This window comes from Malaya genurostris, chromosome 1, assembly GCF_030247185.1.
Source record: "Malaya genurostris strain Urasoe2022 chromosome 1, Malgen_1.1, whole genome shotgun sequence".
NCBI classification, from domain to species: domain Eukaryota; kingdom Metazoa; phylum Arthropoda; class Insecta; order Diptera; family Culicidae; genus Malaya; species Malaya genurostris.
Genome location: NC_080570.1, coordinates 130,020,342 through 130,044,950, shown reverse-complemented (window position 1 = coordinate 130,044,950; position 24,609 = coordinate 130,020,342). Strand labels below are relative to the sequence as shown.

Genomic DNA, 24,609 nt, shown 5'->3' with positions numbered 1-24,609 from the left:
GAAAAGTTTAATTTTGAATTGTTTGAGATTATGTTACACAACTGAAAATTTTATCATAAAATTGTGATCATATTTCCGATGGCATGTAGCAAAAATTATGTTGATTCGATAGATACAACAATAGATATTCACGATCAAAAACTTATCACTCTCTCAGAGGGTAAATTTTGAAAAGGCACCCCATAGTAAAGTAAATCGTATTCACGACCAAAGAAGTTTTTATGATTATGTTTGTACGCTAAGTAGCAAACAGCAAAGATATTTCAAGCAGTATACCTCAGAAAAATCTTTGGCCTTCACTCTTCATTGCAAATGATAAGCTGCGAGAAGTTCGAGAAAAAAAATATAGCAGAATGTCAAACATATTTTAAGGCCGATGGCTTTTATGCGAGGGTACATCAAAGAAGAAATAAACGGGCAATAATTTACTATTTAATATACAAATGCGGACGTCGTACGCTAAATGGAATAGAGGTTGTATCGTTTATAATCCGCACACACTCAAGTTGCTTTAACTTTTAATCCGTTGGGTAATATTAATTGAAATTTTGCGTAGCCAGAAGATGTCAAAATTCGTTAAGAAGTTCTTGATTTGGCAAGCAATTTGTACTTGCGGAAAGTGAAGCACATCTTTTATTACCTTAAGCACCATAAACGGACAGATGTAAAGCTTGCTTGAGATAGAATTGGAACAAAGGCAATTGCGTGTATTTCAGTCATTTATTTTTGAATTCAAGATCTTTTTTAATACAAATGTAGCGTTTTCTTCATACTTTTAAGAAAAAATACGGATAAAATTATTCGTCACGGTTTCGAAGTAATTCTCGAATTTTTCCTGTAACACGGCTCATTAGGCGGCGCACACCTTCTTCGTCCATCATTTTAGCTATCTTATTCCACCAGGTCGTCATTTGATTGATCTCCTTTTCATGATTGCCCAGTATTTCTCAATATGGCGGAACTTAGGGCAGTTCGGTGGGTTAAGGTTTTTCGGAACAAACTGGACCCCTTTCTCTGCATACCATTCTTGAACGACTTTGCTGTAATGACAGCTTGCCAAATCTGGCCAAAACATTACGGGATGGTCGTGGGATAGAATGAACGGCAAAATTCGTTTTTGGAGACACTCTTTTCGGTATAGTTCCGATGTTATTGTCTTATTTGTAACGAAAACTTTCGTTTTTTTGTCACAGCTGCAAATGCCCTGCCAAATCATAAATTTTATTGCAAATTTGCTGGAAATAATCAAATTTAAATTTGGCTGGAACATCCCCCCGAGCCGTTGCCAAGTAAAATTTTCGACCTGGGATTTACCCGAAGTCAGCCTTGACATAGGTTTCATCGTCCATCAGAAGACACCCGTCGAACTTGGTCAGCACCTGGTCATATAGTTTCCGAGGACGAATTTTGACCACACTATTCTGTTTTATGGTCCGATTTGGCTCTTTGCTAGCTCGATACGACTTGATTCCTTCCCGGAGTCCAGTTCTTCTCACGGTACTATGGGCAGCACCGAATTTTTTGGCCAAATCACGGTCCGACAGATTAGGATTCCTCTTAATCGTCTTCAAAATCTTACCACGCAGTTTCCGGTCGACAGTTTCACTCCGACGATTGGCTTGAGGCTTCCGAATAGTCGTCAATGTTTTCTTATACCGTTTGATAACGCGCCATACGGTATTTCTGGGCAATTTCAGCTGTTCAGCTAGCCTAGATGCAGACCACAATGGAACTTCCAAATAACTGTGCACAATTTTTTCCCTTTTTTCGGCTTCCATGTTGATGGTTTACAAAGTACGGTCGATTTGCGGAATGTCAAAAATCATACGTGAATGTGAAAATTCCCGACATGTAGGCGCCAAGAACTTTTAAATCCGTCCACCAGGAGCGCAACAATATGAGCAAAAGATTGTTCCAATTCTAAATGAAGCAAGCTGTATTTGAGAGAGGGTTTTCTAAAAGCGGCATTTCCCTGAAGGCGCACAACGGTCCGACAATCTTCTGACCGGATTTAACATCATGCCACTATACGAAGGTCGAGCTTGAATAGTATAAGACGTATGATTACGATTTCATGCCGATAAATACAGAATGCTTTGAAATTACTAGCATAGATTGTTGTTGGTTTTCCAGAATGACAAGCGTCCATTTTAGGAATTGTTGTTCCCTATTGATTTATTTTCAACCATACGTGTACCAAATTGATAATGAAAACATTCATGTGCGTCAGAAGAAATCGGTTACAAAATCCTTAGATAACTAGAAAAAGGTTAGTCTGCCATTTACGTATATCAGTCCTATAATGAAAATCGGTAATTTGAGATAAAAGACAATTTAAGCTGTATTTTCGTTTTTTTTTTAATTTTTTGTGCTTGTTACAAAATCCTAACTTGATAAAAATTACACTCAATGCGTACTTTTTACATGGGACACACAAGAGTTGCAGTGTGGCTATTATTGAAGAGCTTCCGGTTATACTTATCGGGACTAATAAGTAACCCGCGACTACCGTACTTAGCAGTTGGTGAGGATTCGATTCTATTAATACCATTTCGGTAGTGAGGATTCCAAATGACAGAGTAGTACTGAACGGCAGAGCCGAAAAATTGTCACGTATTTTTAATAAAAGCACTGTTTTTACTGTCTCATTTGTAATTAATCGATTTTAGTCCAAACGAACCGAAACGAAGCATTTTCGCCTTTCGCTTCAGCAGATGAGAGTATCAATGCCAACGTCGGTGATTTGCTAGTGACAAAAAATCGATCCAATTTGGCCCTAAAAATAGCTAAATTAACTTTATTCATGTCATTATCGGATGAATATAGATGCTGCACAACAATGAGTGGATAGGCGATTTTGGAGCTACTATTTTTCTTTTGTCGCTTGTTGAAGTTGAATCTCGATATCACAGTTTTCAAGTAGAGTAGAGAATTACATTTGTTTTGGTCACTTTCGTCTGTTTTGAATAAAAGAAAATGACTTATCTGATCTCCCGTAATTTTTTTTTCAAAAATTAGCTTTTTCTCATTTTAAAAACATGTAATAAATAGGCGGGTGGGTAATGTCAGAGACATAACTGGATGCCGTGAATACGAAAACAACTGACATGTTCATTAACACTGCCGAATATCAATTAGTTGATCAATTGTATAAATTATGCAAGCATTCCCATTTTTCACATTTTTCGCAAAAAAAGGAGGCTTCACTTGATCTCGATTACTGTGAATTTCACACAGCGAAAAGTGCACAAATCTAACCGAACTGTTCTAGATTTGCTCTAAACTGACGATAATTACTTTCGATTTGCGAACAACTAATGCGAATAGTTCTTTAGAAAACTTTTAGAGCCATTGGAACGGCTGATTTTGTGTAATGCTCTCCACCGTTGTTTTTTCATTAATGCAAATGATTGGCAGCTGTGACGTAATCGCTCTTGTCGAAAGCGAAACTAGTTGTGCAGACGACACGAACCACATCTGCTCGCAGTGGCGATAGAATCCAAAGTGATTCAATTTTTGTTAAGAGGTTTCTTTTTATGTGATTTCGTTTGTAGGTTTTTCACTAATGGGCGGTCCTAACGGCTATAAAAATAGTCGCATACCGAATTTTAATGTCGATTATTTCATTTCGGATTTGGATTTCATTGAAAGAAACTGTCAGGGTACTGTACGGGATTCATTCCTGCCTTTCAGAAGGACCAAATTGTGGAACTCACTACGATATTAAACACTGTTCGGAACATTTTCCTCGAACGATTTGTTGTACAGCAGCAGATATTTTGTTCTCTTTCTCAGAACGCGTTCTGATGGGCTGGTGTTGACATGGGTCAAATGAGACAGGTTTTTCAATAGTGTACTATCGAAATACTTCAATGCTTTTGCTATACACGTTTAAGTTGAAAAATTTCGATTCTAATGGTAGTTAGATTTTATAAATCCTTTCACAGATCACTGAGCTATGAGCTTTCAAAATACGAGAAAGGCAAACGCGCTTTATGAATTATCCTCTTTGATACTTGTTTATACCAAACATTTCAGAAAAGTTTAATTTTGAATTGTTTGAGATTATGTTACACAACTGAAAATTTTATCATAAAATTGTGATCATATTTCCGATGGCATGTAGCAAAAATTATATTGATTCGATAGATACAACAATAGATATTCACGATCAAAAACTTATCACTCTCTCAGAGGGTAAATTTTGAAAAGGCACCCCATAGTAAAGTAAATCGTATTCACGACCAAAGAAGTTTTTATGATTATGTTTGTACGCTAAGTAGCAAACAGCAAAGATATTTCAAGCAGTATACCTCAGAAAAATCTTTGGCCTTCACTCTTCATTGCAAATGATAAGCTGCGAGAAGTTCGAGAAAAAAAATATAGCAGAATGTCAAACATATTTTAAGGCCGATGGCTTTTATGCGAGGGTACATCAAAGAAGAAATAAACGGGCAATAATTTACTATTTAATATACAAATGCGGACGTCGTACGCTAAATGGAATAGAGGTTGTATCGTTTATAATCCGCACACACTCAAGTTGCTTTAACTTTTAATCCGTTGGGTAATATTAATTGAAATTTTGCGTAGCCAGAAGATGTCAAAATTCGTTAAGAAGTTCTTGATTTGGCAAGCAATTTGTACTTGCGGAAAGTGAAGCACATCTTTTATTACCTTAAGCACCATAAACGGACAGATGTAAAGCTTGCTTGAGATAGAATTGGAACAAAGGCAATTGCGTGTATTTCAGTCATTTATTTTTGAATTCAAGATCTTTTTTAATACAAATGTAGCGTTTTCTTCATACTTTTAAGAAAAAATACGGATAAAATTATTCGTCACGGTTTCGAAGTAATTCTCGAATTTTTCCTGTAACACGGCTCATTAGGCGGCGCACACCTTCTTCGTCCATCATTTTAGCTATCTTATTCCACCAGGTCGTCATTTGATTGATCTCCTTTTCATGATTGCCCAGTATTTCTCAATATGGCGGAACTTAGGGCAGTTCGGTGGGTTAAGGTTTTTCGGAACAAACTGGACCCCTTTCTCTGCATATCATTCTTGAACGACTTTGCTGTAATGACAGCTTGCCAAATCTGGCCAAAACATTACGGGATGGTCGTGGGATAGAATGAACGGCAAAATTCGTTTTTGGAGACACTCTTTTCGGTATAGTTCCGATGTTATTGTCTTATTTGTAACGAAAACTTTCGTTTTTTTGTCACAGCTGCAAATGCCCTGCCAAATCATAAATTTTATTGCAAATTTGCTGGAAATAATCAAATTTAAATTTGGCTGGAACATCCCCCCGAGCCGTTGCCAAGTAAAATTTTCGACCTGGGATTTACCCGAAGTCAGCCTTGACATAGGTTTCATCGTCCATCAGAAGACACCCGTCGAACTTGGTCAGCACCTGGTCATATAGTTTCCGAGGACGAATTTTGACCACACTATTCTGTTTTATGGTCCGATTTGGCTCTTTGCTAGCTCGATACGACTTGATTCCTTCCCGGAGTCCAGTTCTTCTCACGGTACTATGGGCAGCACCGAATTTTTTGGCCAAATCACGGTCCGACAGATTAGGATTCCTCTTAATCGTCTTCAAAATCTTACCACGCAGTTTCCGGTCGACAGTTTCACTCCGACGATTGGCTTGAGGCTTCCGAATAGTCGTCAATGTTTTCTTATACCGTTTGATAACGCGCCATACGGTATTTCTGGGCAATTTCAGCTGATGCAGCTAGATGCAGACCACAATGGAACTTCCAAATAACTGTGCACAATTTTTTCCCTTTTTTCGGCTTCCATGTTGATGGTTTACAAAGTACGGTCGATTTGCGGAATGTCAAAAATCATACGTGAATGTGAAAATTCCCGACATGTAGGCGCCAAGAACTTTTAAATCCGTCCACCAGGAGCGCAACAATATGAGCAAAAGATTGTTCCAATTCTAAATGAAGCAAGCTGTATTTGAGAGAGGGTTTTCTAAAAGCGGCATTTCCCTGAAGGCGCACAACGGTCCGACAATCTTCTGACCGGATTTAACATCATGCCACTATACGAAGGTCGAGCTTGAATAGTATAAGACGTATGATTACGATTTCATGCCGATAAATACAGAATGCTTTGAAATTACTAGCATAGATTGTTGTTGGTTTTCCAGAATGACAAGCGTCCATTTTAGGAATTGTTGTTCCCTATTGATTTATTTTCAACCATACGTGTACCAAATTGATAATGAAAACATTCATGTGCGTCAGAAGAAATCGGTTACAAAATCCTTAGATAACTAGAAAAAGACTTTATGCTTTTCTTGTATGCACTAGTAATAATGTATATTTTCTATTTATACATCGAGATGCCCGAAAAGTACTTCAATTCTCAATTAGCGAGCCTGTTATTATGTTATTTTTTGACACGTGATATCTGCTTAAAGCTTGAATTAAAGGAATATTTAAAAAAACTAAACAGAGGCGATTTGGGCCTGTTCCGAAAACCGAGAACTTTTATCTCGCAAACCGGGAAAAACCCGAGAAAAAACCGGGAAATTCAAATCGGCAATTCACTTGCCACTCTGTTACTACCCACTGATCTGTGGAAGAAATGAAACATACTAATCAAATCTCCCATGATTGGTGGTATGTATGTGTGCAGCATAGATTGCAATGTATATTAACACAATATTTCTGTTTCCCTTGTCCTTTGTGAATGGAATCATGTGCTCTTTGGCACCTGCAAACAGCGTGGACAACATCGTACAAAGTCTGCACACCTAGTAGTTTGATTGCATGTTAAATGTAGCTCTCTTTAGCTTCTAGCTTGGTATTTTCTCTGACATTCGTTACTTTCACTCAGCTCCTCTGCTAATGCTACAATCACTCATCAATCAACAGTCATATATTAGTATAAATCGACAAAGCTAAAAACAAACAGAGAAGATTAGAAAAGTTTCGATATCATTTCTAGATAATTAAAGTAATAATCAAATGTACCGCTCCAGACATAAAAACACTATATAAGAAAGCAGGGCCATGATCGAAGCGGATACGATACGAAATTCTCCGTAGTTCCATTAACGAAAACATTGGAAACACAGAAACAGTTGGTAGGATGACAAAATACCGATACGATACAAGACAGACGACCCAATGATGGACTGGTGACAAATTCTCTGGCAAACTTGCAATAGAAGTTCAGTTTTTGCAATGACTAAGTGGAAACATTGGATTTATTGGAGAAGCCAAACGAATGAGAAACTCACAGGAGACAGGATCGTACCAATCTGCTTCTGGTAGGAAAGAGCAGACTATCAAACAGCTTCCATATATAATAAGTGATTATAAATATACTCTCCTACCCAGTGCCTGAGCGGAAGAACAGGTATAGAGCTAGTAGACTAGTGTGTGTTGTTTGTCTGATGAAGATGTTTGGATATGTGATACCGATTGTGAGGCGGCTAGTATTTTGACCATGTTCGATGTACGCTTACCAGACCCAATTTACACCGTTACAGCATGAGGGATGGATGTATTTCTTTATTATTAATTGCTTCCGTTTCATCATGCAGGTTACAAAATCGAAGATTTCGCCGAGATCGCCATTCTGCTGAACAACATCATGACCCGCAAACCGAAGGAATCTCTCAACACCGTTCGCCACAAGTACTCCCACGAGCTGTTCTTCGAGTCGGCGAAAAAACCCTTCATCACCGATCTGACTAAGCTGTTCGACACGACCGACTACCAGCCGGCATCGGCATCACCGGCATCGATGACTCCTACCGTGTCCGTCAACAGCAGCGTACCTCCACCGACCACAGCGACTAGATCACATCAGTCACAAACCGTGAACAAGAAATCAACTAGCACTACCACCACCACCACCACAGTCTGAAAAAGAGAGAAAGGAATAAATGAACTGTTGTTACTGGTGGCAAAGAAGATTTGAACGTTTACGATTCACTCGGTACTTTGTGTTCTTTTAAACACTTGATTGTGAACGGTGCTGTACTCCGTGCGGCAGTGTCAACCCGTTCCGAATTTGTGTAGTTAGTCGATATAAAAATTATAAAATATATTTTTATCAGTTTAATTATTGTGGCAAATTTTGTCCAATAACGACCAAATATGGATAAAAAAAAGAACCGTTTTTCCAGTTTAATTTTTTCTTTTGGGTTTGTTTATCCCTAAACACATACAATTTATTGGATTTTTTTCCCGTTATAATGATGTTCGAAAACATTTAATTGATTTTATCACATTTATTCAAATGAAAAAATTGAATAATTTAGAACGAGGCGAGTTTTGCGCATCCAGACAAAGCAACTGCCATTTTCGATCTCAAAATATTAGTGGAAAGTGAACAAATAAGGTTTAGAACTATGACAAGGTTGCCTCTCGAGAAGTAGAACCTTATCAATCGATCAACGGAACTCTCATAAAAAATCACCGAGCGGAAATAATTTATGAGGAAAGCAACAGTTCAGTGGTAAATTGGTATGTGACGAACAAGATGCTGAAAAAACACATGTTTGATAGTACATAAAATAAACAGTAAAAATGAACATCAGTTGATTTGTAACGAGACCATGGTTTTTTTTCATCGTGCTTCGTATGTTATTCAAGTGTACATGAATTGCATCGTTAATTCCCTCCTCAATAAAGACTGTTTGCTACCAGCGTACTTTGCTATGTCATGAATCACAACAGTAATTGTTGTGTATCGTTCTTATGCCGAAATGTTCCCTGTCTACGGTTCTTCGAAAAGCATAAAAAGCAGGCTTTTTACGTACTATTGAACAAACTTTATTTTTACCGCACATTTTAATAATGTAATAGATCACAAAATATAAAACCAAACAAAACTTTACGCTGTATAATTTAATAAATAAATGACTGGTTTTACGCGCCAGATAGGGGCTCGACGATGGATTTAGTCTTACTGTCTTCTGTGACCTTTTCTTTGGCTACTGTCAGTACAAGTTGTCGTAATGCCGGAGCCCATTGAACACAATCGCTTCCGTGATCCACCACTATCGACCGGTGAATCTCATTTGCCTCGGTTGCCTTTCTATCGGTTAGTGCTGGAATGATTGAAAACGAATCATGTATTTCACTAATTTTTCGGTACAATAACAGTTTTCTTTTTACCTTGAGCTAATCGATATAATTTTCTAGTTAAACTTTCGCACAACTTTCCATCGCTCCAGCTTCGTTCAATTAAAGCACATCGTTTCCGGATTTCCGCTTGTTTGGAACTGTCTAATTCAAGGACGAGTTGATCCAGTGCCTCTTGAAAATCTTTTAGCATGTCCGAGCTGTCCGGATAAATCGAAGTGTCTTGCACGGATGTGATTTTCTGGCTTTGATTAGGTACAGATTTCGGAGGAGTTGTTAATACACATGGTTGAGTAGCAGGAATGCTGTGTACATTCGGGTGTTCGGATGCACTAGGAGGAACGAAATGAGGAAGTAAGCTTCCCACTGGAACTTGAGGATTGGTAGCATTTAGTACCGGGAATGCTACTCGTTTGTTTAAATTTAGCTTAGTTTGTTTTGGACTCCCTTCGGTTGAATTGTAATCAATTTTCGGAGGATCATTCCAACCTGGGTCGTGTGCTATAAGAAGTATGTTTCTTTTTGGTTACATGTATCATATCGGTTTTATCTTTAGATCAAATGTGAAAATTTCATTTTGTTTTTTGATCGAACTTTGCCATACAAAAATTTAAATACAGAATTCCTTAATTAAAGCAATACATACATTTTGTAGCACTGCGATAGTTTTCCCCACTCATTTTCTATCTTAATATTGCAATGGTAATACTCGATATAAAATTAAATGGAACAGATTTTCTAAGAAAGAAGTTGGAATAGTACCGCCGATCCGTATCAATACGTAAACAAAGTAAATGCAATAACAATTCTCGGTTAATTTTTCAAAAGGGCGTATAAGCAAGTGACAGTTTCTCTTTAATCACTCTCGCTTTCGATTATTGAGATGTGATTAAAAAAGATTTTCTTTGATATCAGTATTCTGTTTGAAAGTCGAAAGTTTCGGGTATCATTTCTTGCAAAGAGTTGAGTGATAAACGTGGAAATCGCTTGGTAATTAATAGAAGAGAAAGTAAATAAAGAGAAACTGTCACTTGCTTATACACCCTTTTGAAAAATTAACCGAGAATTCCTTTCCACTTTCTTCTTCATGTCAGAATTAACACCCACCCCCACCGGCAAAAATTTCAATATCACCCGGCTCTATACACTGCATGAAAATCCGACTGAATTATGTGCTCCCTCCCAATGAAATTTGTCGACCCGTATAAGTCCGATCATCGGCCCGATTATCGGACCGATTGAGCACGATATGGGGCCGATTGTAGCGCTTCGGTCGGTCGGTCATCGGACAATTCTGCACCATTTGCATCAACCGCGTCGACCTAAAAAAGTTTTATGTTTACATTATGTATCGCTAGAGAATCAGAGCGAAGGAATATCAAACAAGGCATTTTCGAGCCGACGTCTCCCCGATCGGGTGTGAAAGAGTGTTAAACATTCTTTTGATTCGATCATAGAGGCTTTAACCTTAAGGTCATTCGCCTCTTAGGGCCAGAAAGATTCTGGCCCTATGTTCGGGGTTGGAAATCCAACCCTGACATATCCCATACCCTGACTATCAGACATCCGCTCTCTGCTTTGGTATATCTTCACTCTTTTGTTCTACCGATACACTACGTAAGTTCGAAACGCAATCAAAAGCTTTCGTGCACGATGCGTCCGATGTTCGGATTTACTGGGCTCCAAGCGTGGGTCGCTTCCCGCATACGCACGGCTGCCAAATGGCTGACTAAACGCTGCCAGCGGGAAAAATATGGCTGGCAGACATTCTGGTGACCGACTGCCTCATCGCTGCCAGATATACAACTCAAACGATACAACCGTATCCACCAGGATTTTTCCACATTGAAATCTTTGACATTTTCAGCGAAAGTGAGAAGATGAAAACACTCGGCTAACTTAGATACAGGCGACTTTGTTTAGTCAAATTGGATTTGACAATCGTCACTGAATCAATTTTGGTTGCCGTCTGGTGGCCATGGCTGCCCAGGTAGCCAAAACGCTATGCGGGTTAGACCCGCATGCCCGCATACGCATGGCTGCCACATGGCTGACTAAAAGCTGCCAAACATTATGGTGACCGACTGTCTCACCGCTGCCAGATCCCGCATAGCGTTTTGGCTATGCGGATTTGACAACCGTCACTGAATCAATTTTGGTAGCCGTCTGGTGGCCAGGGCTGCCCAGGTAGCCAAAAGGTCGTGCGGGGTGCCATTCACTCATTAACACAACGCTTTGGTGCATTTTTCAATATTGGCACTTTGAAAATTTTTATCTCTTCTTGCTATTAAGTTTGCAATGAATGAAGTAAATTTTGTCAAAAAAATATCCGGTGGGCCATATCGTTCAACTGATTGATTGATTATATCGTTTAGGCTGCCCGTATAACACATTTTTTATTTCATTGCAGGCAGAGATGTCTATCTCCTCTGTGTGACGAAGAGCAAGCAAAATATCTCCCCTCGCACTGACAACTTCAACGAGAGCTCTTCTCTTTCACATTTATACACCGCTGTTGTGTAAAGTGTGCAATCATCATGAGTGCGTTTGTTTATTTCCTTTTACCTCTTCCACTGAATCGCTCCAAAGTGCTAGAGCATTAGCTAATAAATTCTCTGAGGTGGATGCAGATACTTTCACAGAGGTGTACACGCCGGTGAGCACTCTGCTGTATGGTTTTCGTAGATGAAGCGTGGACACGCAAAATCAGCAAAATAAAACAATTTATCGTAAAATTTTCGGTTGTCCTTGCAAATTTTTCATAGCAAGGCCAGATCTACTCTCTATTAATTGAAGTTCACAGAAGTGTTCGCTCACCATCACGCGCCAGTGGTCACTTGGGTGTATTTAGACGAGAGCGCGTGTGAGCGATTCATGCGAAGAGAATGTGTTTCACTCGCGCCAGCTGCTTTAACCACAAGCACACACTCAAATGCTGTCTATTCGACACTGAGAAGAAGTGCGCTTTCCTCTTTGTGTGGTGCTTCGTTTTTTTCATCCTCGGTGTGGCAAAAATCTGACTTTAGCGTGTATCACTCTGGTGAAATGCCATCTCTGATTGCAGGTCATTTTAAATTGGGGCACAAAGTGGCACACTTAAGTTCACAGTATATCACGCGTATTTTTTAGAGGCACAACAGAGTTTGTGTTAAGCGACTCTCCCTTTGGTTCCCTCTCACCAGACCCTGTCAGCTTGGAGCGATCTCAATCTTCAGTTCAGCAACGACATCGCACGGCGTCTCATTCAACATGTCATGTCAATTGTATGGGTGCGCAGTGCTTTTTGGCGCGTACGAATTTGACATTTCTCTCCCCTACTTCGAACCCTGTCAGCTTGGAGCGAAATCAATCTTCAGTTCATCAACGCCATCGCACGGCATCACATTCAACATAACATGTCAATTGGATGGGTGCGCAGCCCTGCTATTTTGGCGCGCACGAATTTGACATTTCTCTCCCCTACTTCTATGTATGAGATTCGATGCGGACTCACCTGAGGGTGACATGCTCGCAAAAAAGGATGTTGCCAATGATTTGTTCAGGGAATGTGAGAGCTGGATATCTTGTTAATATGATGTCTTTCACTAAGCGGTTCTATTTTGTTGTTCGTTGAGCGCCTGTTGAACGATATACTGCACGAAATATCCGTTCAGTTTGCTGGGCTTGTCACGGCTTGTTGTTTGTTCGCCTGCAAAAATAGTGTCAAAATAAGGTGTTACCTTCATACAAAAAAAGCTGTTGTTATTCTAAGTGAAGTAGAACAATTGTACAGGTATGTAGTGTTAGCTTAAAAAAATAAGTGGAAAAAGCTTCAGAAATTTTACAGTAAAACTCAACAATGGACCTCTGTCTGCTGGGTTTGTGGAACGAAAACAAATGTCATTCGGCTCAACGGTCTGTTTCAAAATAGGCAAACGAAGGTCTCGTGTTGATTAAACGTATTGGACCAACGAAATACCACCGTTGAACGTTTATTTTCTAAGAGTGTTCCTTTTCCCAGTACGTGCAGAGTGGATGAAAAGAGAGTAACGACACCCACATTGTGTTAGAGAGTCAAGGGGCAAACCATGCTAAACTCTGGACTTATTCAGACAAATAAACTCATTTAATTCGAAATTGTCCTACCTAATCCCGCACGGTCCTTAAACTTTTTTTTAAATCCCTGTTAAAGTTTTCCAATCATACTAAACCCGCACAATTCCCTCAACTTTTTTAATCCCGCATAATCCATCCTAAACATTTTCTTAGGTTAAAATACAACGTAGATTAAATGTCCACCCTATTTGATGCGCAAAAAGCAGCGTTAAATTTTGCATAACATTTGGGCAGTTCGTGCTTTATTGATGCTATTTCAGCTCGTATATTAGTTTTGAGCTCGTCAATGTTCTGCGGCTTTCTGAAACATAGACTTCAAAACTAAAATGTTTCAACTAAATATTAGATTTTTTTGGCTGCTGAATGGTAATTACTAATGTCTGACATGGAGTAACTTCTTTAAACATGCCACTGATGCTTCATTAGATTTAAGCAAATCTCAGCTTTCGGTTCCAACATTTTGTTAATATTGTAATTATTACTACAGATATCTACATCTGAGAACTGAAAAACAAATTACTATTCGTTTCGAAAAAAAGATACAAACAGAAGGGAAAAATGAGCAAGTTGACTTGCCTATTCTTTTATTTTATCTTTTTTAATGGAAAAAATCATATCTGGTAACGTTACAATAAAGAGATCATATTAACAAAATATCCAGCTCTCATATTTCCCGAACAAAACACTGGCAACATCTTTTTTTCGAGCATGGCACCCTCAAGCGAGTTTGCATCGAATCTTGTACATGCAAGTAGTTGGGAGAAATTTCAAATTCATGCGCGCGAAAATAGCAGCATTGCGCATTGGCATTTTACCGGACTTATGCCCTGTTTTCACTTCTGTTGCCTGCCAGCATGCTGGTGCCAGTATATTGGGTCCAACACGCTACAAGCATAATGTAAACGCTTGCCAGCTGCTGGTTGTTACCAGCATGAAAATTTCTGAACGTTCAAGATTCTGACTTGAAAGCATTCGTTCGTATGAAGAATGTCTGAATAGTCACCACACACGCTCAGTTCAGTTAATTTAATTTTTCAAAAGGGCTCTTTGTTTACCTTCTTTAATTACCATACGGTTTCCACGTTTATCACTCAACTCTTTGCATGAAATGATACCCGAAACTTTCGACTTTCAAACAGAATAGTGATATCAAAGAAAATCTTTTTAATCACATCACAATAATCGAAAGAGAGAGTGATTAGCATTAGCATTAGCATTAGCATTAGCATTAGCATTAGCATTAGAGACCGCCCGTGTGTTGCTACTCCGTTATTGATCTGGACCAATTGAGATTGCAAAATGATTTTTTGAAGTAACATGTTTGGGAATAACACATTGTTTCACACTGTGCAAACTGTATTGAACCATGCATGCTGATCAATACCGACGCCGGCCACGTCCGAATGCAGATCTACTTGGGAGGAAAAGGATTGTTAGTTCGATGCATGTTGTTACTAAGAACCGAGGAATCCTCTGCATTCCCACATGCATCACAGGAGAGGATACTTTGTTAGTAAATGTTTTAATAATGTTATCATGTGTTTATTGCTCTGGGTAGCCGGCTACCAAGAATGTTTTAAAGTATTATCGTTTTATGTGTTACTTTGTGCTGGCAATATAATGCACGAAACAGTCAATCTCCGAAATTGACAAAACTCCGGACAGCCGGCTGTCGAGTATGCAGTCACTCGTTCATGCATCTACCTTTCGCGTTTTTTTTAGTCATGCAAAAAAAACACATTCGGATTGATAAAAAAAAGGTATCATCTCACTGCTAGGTGGATTAAGCACGTTTTTATAAATAAAACTACGTGATACAAAATAAACGAGCGAATAGGATTTAGACAAAAAAGTTGATTCATTGCATTTAAATATTCTAAACAGTTATTATAAAATCATTTTAAATTACCAAACAAAGGTCAACAGATTTCACACGCGCCTTGATTCTTTATTATTTCCGCTTTATTATTTTAATTATTTATTAAAATTATTAATTGGTTATATTAGTTGATCTGGGCAGCCGGCTACCGAGAAAAATATTAATTTACTGTTTGAAATATTAATATCAAGTGTTTTTTACTATGTATTCAATATACCGATACATGTCATCTCTGTTATTAAATTTGTAATATAAACGGATTTGCGCAATGGTTGATTTTTATCATTCATTTTATAATCCTGAAAGACAATCAATAACATGGAAGAAGAAATCATTCCTAATAAAACTTTTCTACGAAGCTAGACGGAAATTGATAGGTTGAATAAAGAGATGATTTAGTAAAATAGAGTAATCAGAAGTAAAACATTGAAAATATCTGATAACTGAAAGGAAAAAGAAACTCCTGCAATTGTCGCCTTTTACGACATGGAAGCAGGAACCCAGTGGATCTATTCTTGGTTCATTTTTTTTTCCGGCGGATTCCACACGGCATCTAGGCTGGTACAGTCCGGAGAGAGCTAATAGGTACTATCAATCTCCTAGTGGACCCCAGCCCCTAATAATCGAAAGAGAGAGTGATTAAAGAGAAACTGTCACTTGCTTATACGCCCTAATGAAAAATCAACCGAGAAATGACATTACTTCTTAGTAATGACACTTTTAATGATCGTGTAAGGGCCACTTAGGGTACAGGGGGCACTGTAATCTTTAGTTTATCTCTGATTAAAAGACAGGAAACATAACCCAATCACCGGAATCCATCAAACAAATGAAAACTTATCGTTTGATACTGTGCAACGCATACGACCATCCTCAGATTGAGATTGTAATAGAATACAGTATCTTTGTAATAAAAATACTTCTTTTGCTAATTTGTATCGATCGTGAATGTGAATTCAAAATTCTGAATGAAGAAAATGTTCACCTTTACTTTTAGCATCATGTTCATATTTCAACGTCAGTTAAAAGTCAGCATTCGTGAACCCCTCAAATACCGTTTGAAAATGATTCAAATCGATTTCTCTTTCGCATAGAACGTTTCGTATTTTCAGCGCAAAGGTAGCGTCATTTGCATATCACGCTGTTAGCCATTTTTATACAGAGAAATAACAATTAGAAGTCTACATTGAAATAGAGAAAACTAATAAAACGGAAATCAATACTTTGATTTTAGAAATATTTGAGAATTTGATTTACGAAAATGACTGATGTAAGTAACCAGTCGGCCGATGGTAGCAGCGTTTTGTTGGCGACCAGTGGTTCCGGTGAGTAGTTTAGTATGAAGCCATTCCCAATGCTCGTAATTAAATAAATGTGGCCGGTTTCAAAAATAATGTTTCATTTTGTTTGTATCAAACAATTAGCAACGAATGAAGAAGATCTGGCTCATGCTAGTATTTCCGAACGTCAGTTGGACACTTCCGTTGGTGATTTGATTACTTATCCACGTATATTAGACGCTTCAATACCCCAAATTTATCGTAGTGAGTATCCGGTAACACAAATTAATGGGTGTCGTCAGTATGGACCACCAACAAGTTGGACTGGTCCGATTCCTGGTTTTGGGTGTGAGATATATGTAAAACGAATTCCACCCGACTACACCGAATCGGATTTGGTTCCGCTGTTCGAACGGTTTGGCAGGTAGATATGGAAGACGTTTTGAATATTAGTAAACAGATGTAACTAGTTAATTCGTTTGTCAGGCTTTACGAGCTGCGGCTAATGATGGATTACAATAACCAGAATCGTCGGTACTGTTTTGTGCGTTATACAACGGAAGAAGATGCCAAAGTTGCTATTGAAGTCTTGAACCATCATTATGTGAAGGAGAATCAGACGCTCGATGCACAGAAATCGTTTGAAAAATGTCGACTTTTTGTTGGGAATTTGCCGAAAGATCTGGACCGTAAGACGATTGAAGTTTCGTTTCGCTCACTTTTCCCCGAAATGACTAGATTCGTGATGCACAACCGAATAGCGGATGGGGAAAAGAATCGTGGATTTGCCTTCATGGATTTTCCGGAGCACTCGGCGGCGCTGCGTGCCAAAAAGCAAACAACTCCGGGCTGTATGCGAATGTGGAATCGGGATATCAAAATTGTTTGGGCCAACCCGCAACGTTCGCTGGATCACTCCGGAGTCGACGAAGTTAAAACATTGTTTGTTCGAAATATTGACCCAACGATCAATTCAAAAGATTTGTACAATCTGTTCACACGGGTGGTACCGCGACAGGACATTATCAAAATATCCCGGGTACGGGAGTTTGCGTTTGTGGAGCTCGCTTCCCGAGAACAGGCCGAATTGGTGATGCATGCTGTTCAAGGGTACACGCTGAATAAGTTCCCGTTGGATATTGAGTGGGCCATGCCACCGTTGAGGTGAGTTGATTGGAGCGATATTTTTTTTAAATTACAATTGTTTTCTATAGAAATCCTATTCTATCAGTTTGCAACTCAGGCAAATTCAGACAAGGAATGTAATAATTTTTAGTGCTATCATTTCAATTTTCATAAGTTGCAAAATTGTTCAATCTTAGTCAGTTCAATCGTACAATGTCCATAGGGCCTAACTGCTCATGACAGCCTTTTTTTTGTTTACTTTTTCAATTTTAACGGAGCTATTATAAAACAAATTCTTCAAAGTTTTCGATATTAATCAAATGTTTGTGGTTTAGTCAAACGGATATGTCATGCAGTTAGGCCTTTTTTGTCGGGACAAGATTCAATTAGGAAAAAAGTACTCTAACCTCCGTCGATTTACTGTTTCGGCATAGACATAAACTGATGCACAAAATAACTCGTAGACCCACCTGCAGGAACTCGTTCCACAACATGAAGAACTACGATTTCGATGCACTGCTACGTATCAAGTGCATCGCCAACGGTTGGGATTTGCCGATCATCCTCTATGGGCGGGTATTCACGCTTAGTTGCCTCCAGTACGCCTCCATTATCCTGCGCAACCGAGGCCAGTTGCATGTTTACTTTGTGGAAATCTACATCACCGGATTGACCGACATACAAAGTCGCATCTGTGAAGCGGTTACTTCACTGATCATCGAGAACGGAACACTCCCGGGGCAGCATTTGGTGCTGAAGGTGGAAAATGATACGAAGATGTTGAGTGAGTTATAAGTTGATTTTTATTATCAGAACAAGGTCTAACAACGCACGTTTTTTCTGCTTTCAGTTGGCTCCGTATCATCGTTAACTCAACCGGTCCTCAATCTAGCTCGAGATGTAGATAAATCGCTTAAACTGTTTTGGAACGAAATTGTCGACTTATGTGCGGCAGCTTGTAAAATTACGCAGTATAACTTCAACGATTTGTACACATTGTACAATCGGGAACTAGAAAAATCTCTTCCGTTCCCTTACCTGGAATCCATTAAACTGAATGACCGTATTATCGGTTGCCTTGATCGATCCTTCCGATGCCGCCCAGCGCTCAACCGAAAGCTAGATGATCGGGAAATCATTTTCGTTCTGTGCGACCAGTATACCTTGACGAACTACAATTTTGCCAAGAAGGACAACTACATCGCCGTGACACTGTCTCTGGTAGACGTTGGTGCCGTCAGCCCGTTTCCGTACAAAATCCAGTCCATGTTTCCGTCCCGTTTTGTGCAGGCCAGCGGTGGGCGTAAGATAGAAGCGGTTTTCTTTGGCCTAAATCCTTATTCCACAACGGAAGCACCCGGCGGGTTGGCTTTGTGCATGCCCAATCTTGAGAATCGTCAAGAGTACCACCAGCAACCATCCAACTACTATCCGCAGATGGGTTTGAACGTGCCTCCTCTACCAGTGCCACCTCAGTTTCAACATTCGTCACTGTTTGCACCTGCGCTTCCACCCCAACATCCAGCAATGTTTGCCGACAGTAATCTGCTGGTCCAGGCAATGCAACAACTCGGTTTCACCCAGCATCAAATGTTGCAACCACAACCGTTCTTTGGACCGCCGACAACGATGACTGGTGGGCCTCCCCCACCGCAGCTTCATGGTTCTATGATGACACAACCTTTTTATTACTAAGAGCATAAACATTTTGGCTAAGTAGTGCGTAAGGAAAAGACTGCACTTATGATAAGGCAAATTTAATCCATTTTTTGATGCTGATTAATTTTTTAAACATTTTTTTTCTCTGTACAATCATGAATTTTATTTCTTTTGGACGAATTTTTCACTTACTTAGTATTTTATTTGAACGACTTTCGAATATGTTTTAACTAATCTTTGTTTAAGGCAATAAATGATTTGATAACCTTTCTATTGTTATAATTTCAAAACTTTCTGCTGAACAATGCTTGTCCTGATACCCTATTTATTGAACAATTTTTGTATTCTGAAGCACGTTATCTTAAATGCCAATAGATGCTATTTCTTATTTAATCTGCTGGTTTTGTGTGTTTCGGGAATTATTCTTGTATGTGTAAGTTCCTTGAAAAATTGAGAGGACAGTTTTGGCGTGCGCTCCAGATTTGGGCTGGTAAAATTCACTTGATAAATGCCGAATTTTTCGCTGAAAGTAAATACAACGCATTTAGTAAACTGAAACAGTTGAATGTAAAAGTCTCTTTGGGGGAGTTTATTACCAGTGTCAGTGATCGATTTTAGAAATCTGTGTCATTTTTGAATTCTATGCAACATATTGAAAATCACAGATTAATCTGTGAACCTGGCATCGCTGGTTGAGATTGGCTTTGAAATTAAGGATCAAGAGTAAACCAAGTTAACTTGAGTTGGTAATTTGTATATATGTATATATGTCATTTATGCAACCAAATTTTTACATCCTTATACAGATTCAATACATAATACACATTTTATACAGATGTCTTAAATTTAATAAAGATTTGAACATATTCCACAAAAAGTTATGAAGAAAAATTAAACTTTTTCGTCTGAGCTATCTTTTAGTATTTGATTGCACATATTTAAATCTTAACCTTGATCTCGGCGAAAAAAGATGCCGAAAACGAAAGGCGAAGCGATATTTTACAGAAATTTCGCTAAGATCAGAGCTTAAAATTGTCACGCATTCTCAATGAAAGAAACCAATCCAACAGTCTTATTTTCAATATTTTACTGTCTCATTCGTAAATGACTGACACTAGAACAAACGAAGAGAGACGAAGCATTCTCGTTTCTCATTGAAAAAATGAGAGAGTATAATTGCCAACGTAACTCTTTCGTCTATGATAACACATTTCCAAACTAACGTCTTCAGGGAGCATCAGCAGAATTTTAATTCTCATTCTTTCATCGATGTATTGAAAATCTGTTACGCTTGGCTAAAAAGAGTGACTAAATATGACAAATCGAATTAATTACATCTCAGAACCTCTTTGGAAAGCAAAACTACTACAAATTCGAGCACCAACAGGTAAAAGTCATTGTGAACACTTTTTCCGTTATTTTCGATTCTCAAAGCTTCGGTTGAATATCGACACTTCATACTATGGTATTTTCACTGAAAACCGCAAATGAAAGAAAGAACACCATTTTTAAACAGCTGTACCGCTTATGTCATTGACTGGACATGGATTACGTTCTCATAGTTTGCAAGCGAAGCTGAGAGTGACAGTAATTTCTGGTCATTTTCGTCTATTTTGAGTTAATGAAAATGAATTTTATTAGCTCTGGCTAAGCTAGCTTCTTCCAAAATACTCGGTCTATTATTTCCCAGCAATTGGTCGTTTTATCGAAATCCGCAAACTAATGACATCAACTTACCGGAATCTCATTAAACGGCTTTTAGACAACTGAAATTCAATGATTCATCAAAGTAGCCATTTTTCTTCAGTGCAAAACGATGTAAGCGATGTAAATAAGTGCATGTGTTCCAGTTCTTGAGATTGGTAGAGTAAAACGCCGAGACAGATCGGCAACACAGAATTGTGCTGATTGCTCAGTATTCAATATTATTTTACTCGAGATTTGATTTTTCTGAAAAGTGCATCTTTTTGAAGAGATTTGATAAAATTTTGTGCTGAACTCTTCGGGGATTAACAATTATCTCGAAATCAGCAATTGCGTTTGCCGAAATTCGGATATATAACTGTCATTTACATTCTACATTTTCGCTTGACACGAAGCACTTCGGAGAAAATTCCCGGTGGTCATTAGAAAAAAAAAGTAAACCGTAAGAATCTACGATCTATCCAGTAGGGCTGTGAACCATTTCACGATTAATTTTGGTTGAAATCTGACACTTGAGCGGTTATTCGAGTAGTTGAATTTAACTAAAACTGCGGCCCATTTCAAAATTTGATAGACGGATAATTATTTGTGTTTATTTTCCACTGGAAATAATTTGAACTAAAGAATTAATCTTAGAATTTTCATTGAAAGATTTTTTTCAGTGTCGGAAAATAACCATCGATCTGTCAAAAATAACAATGCTCTCGAGCAGGGTTATTTCAGCGCTGCCAACTATACCGATTTCTCGGTATGTATACCGATACAGACTCGATACAGGAATACAGATATGCTCTCTCAAAATACCGATATTTCAATTTTCATACAGATAAATACCGATTTTCAGTTTTTGTGTTGGGTTCCATAGGGGTAAACCAGGTCGAGCGACCTTTTTTTTTTTTTTTTTGTCGCAAAATCTGTTTCCGCACTAAATCGATGATTGATATTTCGAGAAAGATATTGTACAGATTTATTTTTCCGCCAAATACAGATTTTTAGAAAAAACAGTTGACAGCACTGGGTTATTTTTGACAACGTCAAATTAACCGCTCGAGTGTCAGATTTTAACCAAAAGTTAAAATCAACCGCGAAATGGTTCACAGCCTAAGTATAATATCTACAAACTGTTGATTATTTATAAAAAGCTCCTTTTAAATCCTGCTGTCGGGAAGTTATTTTATGATATGTTGAAGAACTATAAGGACATGCAAAACCTTGAATATCTAATTGAATGTTTACTATTGAAACAAAAACGAATTTTTTGTCTACTTTTAATTGCAACATTCCGAACATTCAGTAAAGGTTTTGTCGAACAGACAGTAAACTTGATGGTGACAATTTTGGTAATAACTGACGTTTGTGAAATTTGAGATTACCGAGACTCCGCCATTGCAGCTTTTGCCGAGATGATTACCGAGTACTCGGCGGTGCAAATCTCGTCAATTATTTTACCGAGACTCAGCGAAAAAAAAATTTAGTGTGTTTAGTTTCAAAATTCAGTCTCACCTTTCTAGAATTGTAACTGAATTCGGGAACTAAAACAATTCTAACGATTTTTTAAACTAAATCTCGGGTCTGGAATCTACAAATGAATATCGGAAATGAATTCGGGTTCCGAATTTGAACTTCACCGAAATTCTGTAACTCAAATTTTGTTGCAGACCAGAATCCTAGTCTTCGAGAACACAGAGCTTCAGCTCAACAATCCAGATCCAGAATTCAGACATAGAATTCAGTTTCAGAATTCTATTTCCGAGTTCAGGTTCAGAATTCAGTTCAGTATCAAAATTGAGTTTCAGAATTCAAGAAGAAGTTTTAAAATCGGTTCCACTTTATTCGTATTCGCGTCATTCAGTTATGTCTCTGACATTGCCCACCCATCTTTTTTATAAATTTTAAGTTCTGATAGACGAGACAGTCGACTTTCTGAATGTTTTATGGAAATATCGCGTTCTGAACTACTCACCTATATCCTCTGAGCCACTCAAAATTATCAATGATGCTCCAAGCAGTAAAAGCTGTTACCAAGCAACCGTCCTCCTCTAGTGCATTCAATACCTGTTTCAGGTGGCTTCTGTAAAATTCGACGCGATCGTGATCATCCAATTGGCCATCGTCTGAGTATCCGTTTTCAGTTATAATTACTTCCGTATTGTTATAACTTTCTTTTATCCAGTTTAATGCACCGCGCAAACCCTCCGGCACTACGTAAAGCCAGCTTGACTTTGCTCGTTTCCACGATGGATCAACGCTATAGATCAGGCCGGCGTCTTTGTCCAACGAAGGTGGACTTGTGATGTTGTACTCTCGTTTATCCAGCTCGACCAGTCGGCTGCTGTAATAGTTGTAGCCGAAAAAATCTGCCGATCCTCGAATTAATTTTTTTTCGACCTCAGACATTTCGGGAAGTCGTGACATTGTACGTCCCTCAAGCAAACTATGATCTGCGATGTCCTCTATCATGATGGGTGGATAACCGCCTGCTACACTAAACAATGGGTGAGCAAACCATCCAAGCTGATATTGCAACGCCCGATCGATCACATCATCTCCAACGCCATTGTGAGCCGGGTAAAAGAATCGTCCGCTAAGTGTGATGCCAATGCTGTCTACGTTTGGAATTTTGTATTTTTCGTTGAAAATTTTAGATGCAGCAGCATGACTAAGCAGCACATTATGGGCACATAGGTACTCCCCAACACCAGGAGCGTAAACTAGTGGACCTTCGGTTCCACTCCCATATCCTGAAACGCAAAAATCCATCGGTTCATTGTGAGTAATCCAAACGTGAACACGATCACCGAAGTGGCGGAAGAGTGTATCGGCATAAATTTCAAAGTATCGAACAAACAAAGGCGACGCAAGTCCGCCCAAATTTTGCAAGTACTGCGGGACATCATAGTGAAGCATGGTAACCACTGGGATAATATTGGCAGCCAGTAGTGAATCGATCAGGTTGTTGTAGTAATCAATCCCAGCCTGTTTGAGTGATGATAGATCCCCCTCCGGAAGGATTCGAGACCATGCGATTGAGAAACGGTAGAAATGAAACTGTGAAAGAACGAACATAACTAATATTGTAGGTGATCAACCTAAACCAACCAAACTTACTCCTGTTTCCTTCAAAGCAGCGATATCATCTTGAAAACGATGATACGAATCAGCAGCCACATCACCGGTGGCTTGGTCTACTACTAACTCTGGATGACGATGAGTCAAGGTGTCCCACACCGAAGGACCTTTACCGTCTTCATTCCAGGAGCCTTCGATCTGGTAAGCTGCGGTTGCTGCTCCAAAAGCAAACCATGATGGAAATCTTCCAGATTTTCTATGCTCAATATGCTCTTTCTCGGTGGATTTTGAAAGATTTTTTATGACATTGAGCAAATAATGTTGTTTCGATGCCTCCACTACTCTCGGGGCACCGGTTCCACTTCCATCGTATCGGCTTGTGGCGAATGAAATGTAAATGCCTAACAGGAGTAACACGACGATCAACGTCTTCATCGTGTATCTACGAAAAGACACAGAATGAAACTGAATATAAGACTGTGCATTAATTCATTCAATCAGCGCATTCTGTTTTGACTGGCGGTAGATGAATATTACTAAGCTGATATGCTGTCACGTTATCAATTGTCGGTTGGGTGCAGAAAGTTTGCTTCTAGTAAGTAAAATCGTAATAATCGGTGCAATGAGGAATAGAGAGAAGTCTCTTATATTTGTGTTTACACGGTACAAATACTAAGGA

The 24,609-nt window shown here is 38.8% G+C and overlaps 4 protein-coding genes across 8 annotated transcripts in view; 2 read left to right on the top strand and 2 right to left on the bottom strand.

Annotated features, from left to right (window-relative positions):
- Positions 1-8,677, top strand: part of LOC131425772 (G2/mitotic-specific cyclin-B3) — a 30,678-nt gene extending 22,001 nt beyond the window's left edge. For both annotated transcript variants that reach the window (XM_058587919.1, XM_058587920.1), the window contains exon 6: positions 7,571-8,677. In XM_058587919.1, the coding sequence (XP_058443902.1) occupies positions 7,571-7,896 (326 nt within the window). In that variant the 3' untranslated portion in view covers positions 7,897-8,677. The remainder of the gene's footprint in view (positions 1-7,570) is intronic.
- Positions 8,678-8,783: 106 nt separating this feature from the next.
- Positions 8,784-9,933, bottom strand: LOC131425285 (steroid receptor RNA activator 1-like). The gene is made up of 3 exons (XM_058587046.1): positions 9,766-9,933; positions 9,153-9,620; positions 8,784-9,085 (listed from the first exon to the last, which is right to left on the bottom strand). The coding sequence occupies exons 1-3, from the start codon at positions 9,797-9,799 to the stop codon at positions 8,904-8,906; spliced, it is 684 nt and encodes a 227-aa protein (XP_058443029.1). The 5' UTR covers positions 9,800-9,933; the 3' UTR covers positions 8,784-8,903.
- Positions 9,934-12,613: 2,680 nt separating this feature from the next.
- On the bottom strand, positions 12,614-24,373 carry LOC131425771 (myrosinase 1-like). Of its 3 annotated transcripts, none has more exons than XM_058587918.1 (3): positions 23,970-24,373; positions 22,825-23,909; positions 12,614-12,807 (listed from the first exon to the last, which is right to left on the bottom strand). In XM_058587918.1, exons 1-3 carry the CDS (start codon positions 24,363-24,365, stop codon positions 12,786-12,788), a joined length of 1,503 nt encoding a protein of 500 aa, XP_058443901.1. In that variant the 5' UTR covers positions 24,366-24,373; the 3' UTR covers positions 12,614-12,785. The 3 variants fall into 3 exon arrangements, with proteins under 3 accessions (XP_058443901.1, XP_058443899.1, XP_058443900.1); XM_058587916.1 differs by lacking the exon at positions 12,614-12,807 and adding an exon at positions 19,290-19,680; XM_058587917.1 differs by lacking the exon at positions 12,614-12,807 and adding an exon at positions 19,739-19,859.
- Positions 16,197-19,364, top strand: LOC131425770 (uncharacterized). Of its 2 annotated transcripts, none has more exons than XM_058587914.1 (5): positions 16,197-16,418; positions 16,518-16,797; positions 16,860-17,537; positions 17,975-18,282; positions 18,349-19,364. In XM_058587914.1, the coding sequence occupies exons 1-5, from the start codon at positions 16,355-16,357 to the stop codon at positions 19,191-19,193; spliced, it is 2,175 nt and encodes a 724-aa protein (XP_058443897.1). In that variant the 5' UTR covers positions 16,197-16,354; the 3' UTR covers positions 19,194-19,364. The 2 variants fall into 2 exon arrangements, with proteins under 2 accessions (XP_058443897.1, XP_058443896.1); XM_058587913.1 differs by having other exon boundaries at positions 17,963-18,282.
- Positions 24,374-24,609: the final 236 nt, after the last annotated feature.

Coding starts and splice junctions, on each gene's coding strand:
- LOC131425285 (XM_058587046.1), bottom strand. CDS start 9,799: ATGAGTGGGGAAAACTATCGCAGTGCTACAAAAT. Junction 9,621..9,765: donor CTATCGCAGTGCTACAAAAT/GTATGTATTGCT, acceptor TACTTCTTATAG/CACACGACCCAGGTTGGAAT. Junction 9,086..9,152: donor ATTATATCGATTAGCTCAAG/GTAAAAAGAAAA, acceptor CAATCATTCCAG/CACTAACCGATAGAAAGGCA.
- LOC131425770 (XM_058587913.1), top strand. CDS start 16,355: ATGACTGATGTAAGTAACCAGTCGGCCGATGGTAGCAGCGTTTTGTTG. Junction 16,419..16,517: donor GTTGGCGACCAGTGGTTCCG/GTGAGTAGTTTA, acceptor TCAAACAATTAG/CAACGAATGAAGAAGATCTG. Junction 18,283..18,348: donor AAATGATACGAAGATGTTGA/GTGAGTTATAAG, acceptor TTCTGCTTTCAG/TTGGCTCCGTATCATCGTTA.
- LOC131425771 (XM_058587916.1), bottom strand. CDS start 24,365: ATGAAGACGTTGATCGTCGTGTTACTCCTGTTAGGCATTTACATTTCA. Junction 23,910..23,969: donor CTGCTTTGAAGGAAACAGGA/GTAAGTTTGGTT, acceptor GTTCTTTCACAG/TTTCATTTCTACCGTTTCTC. Junction 19,681..22,824: donor GAGTGGCTCAGAGGATATAG/GTGAGTAGTTCA, acceptor ATTTACTTTCAG/CGAAAAATTCGGCATTTATC.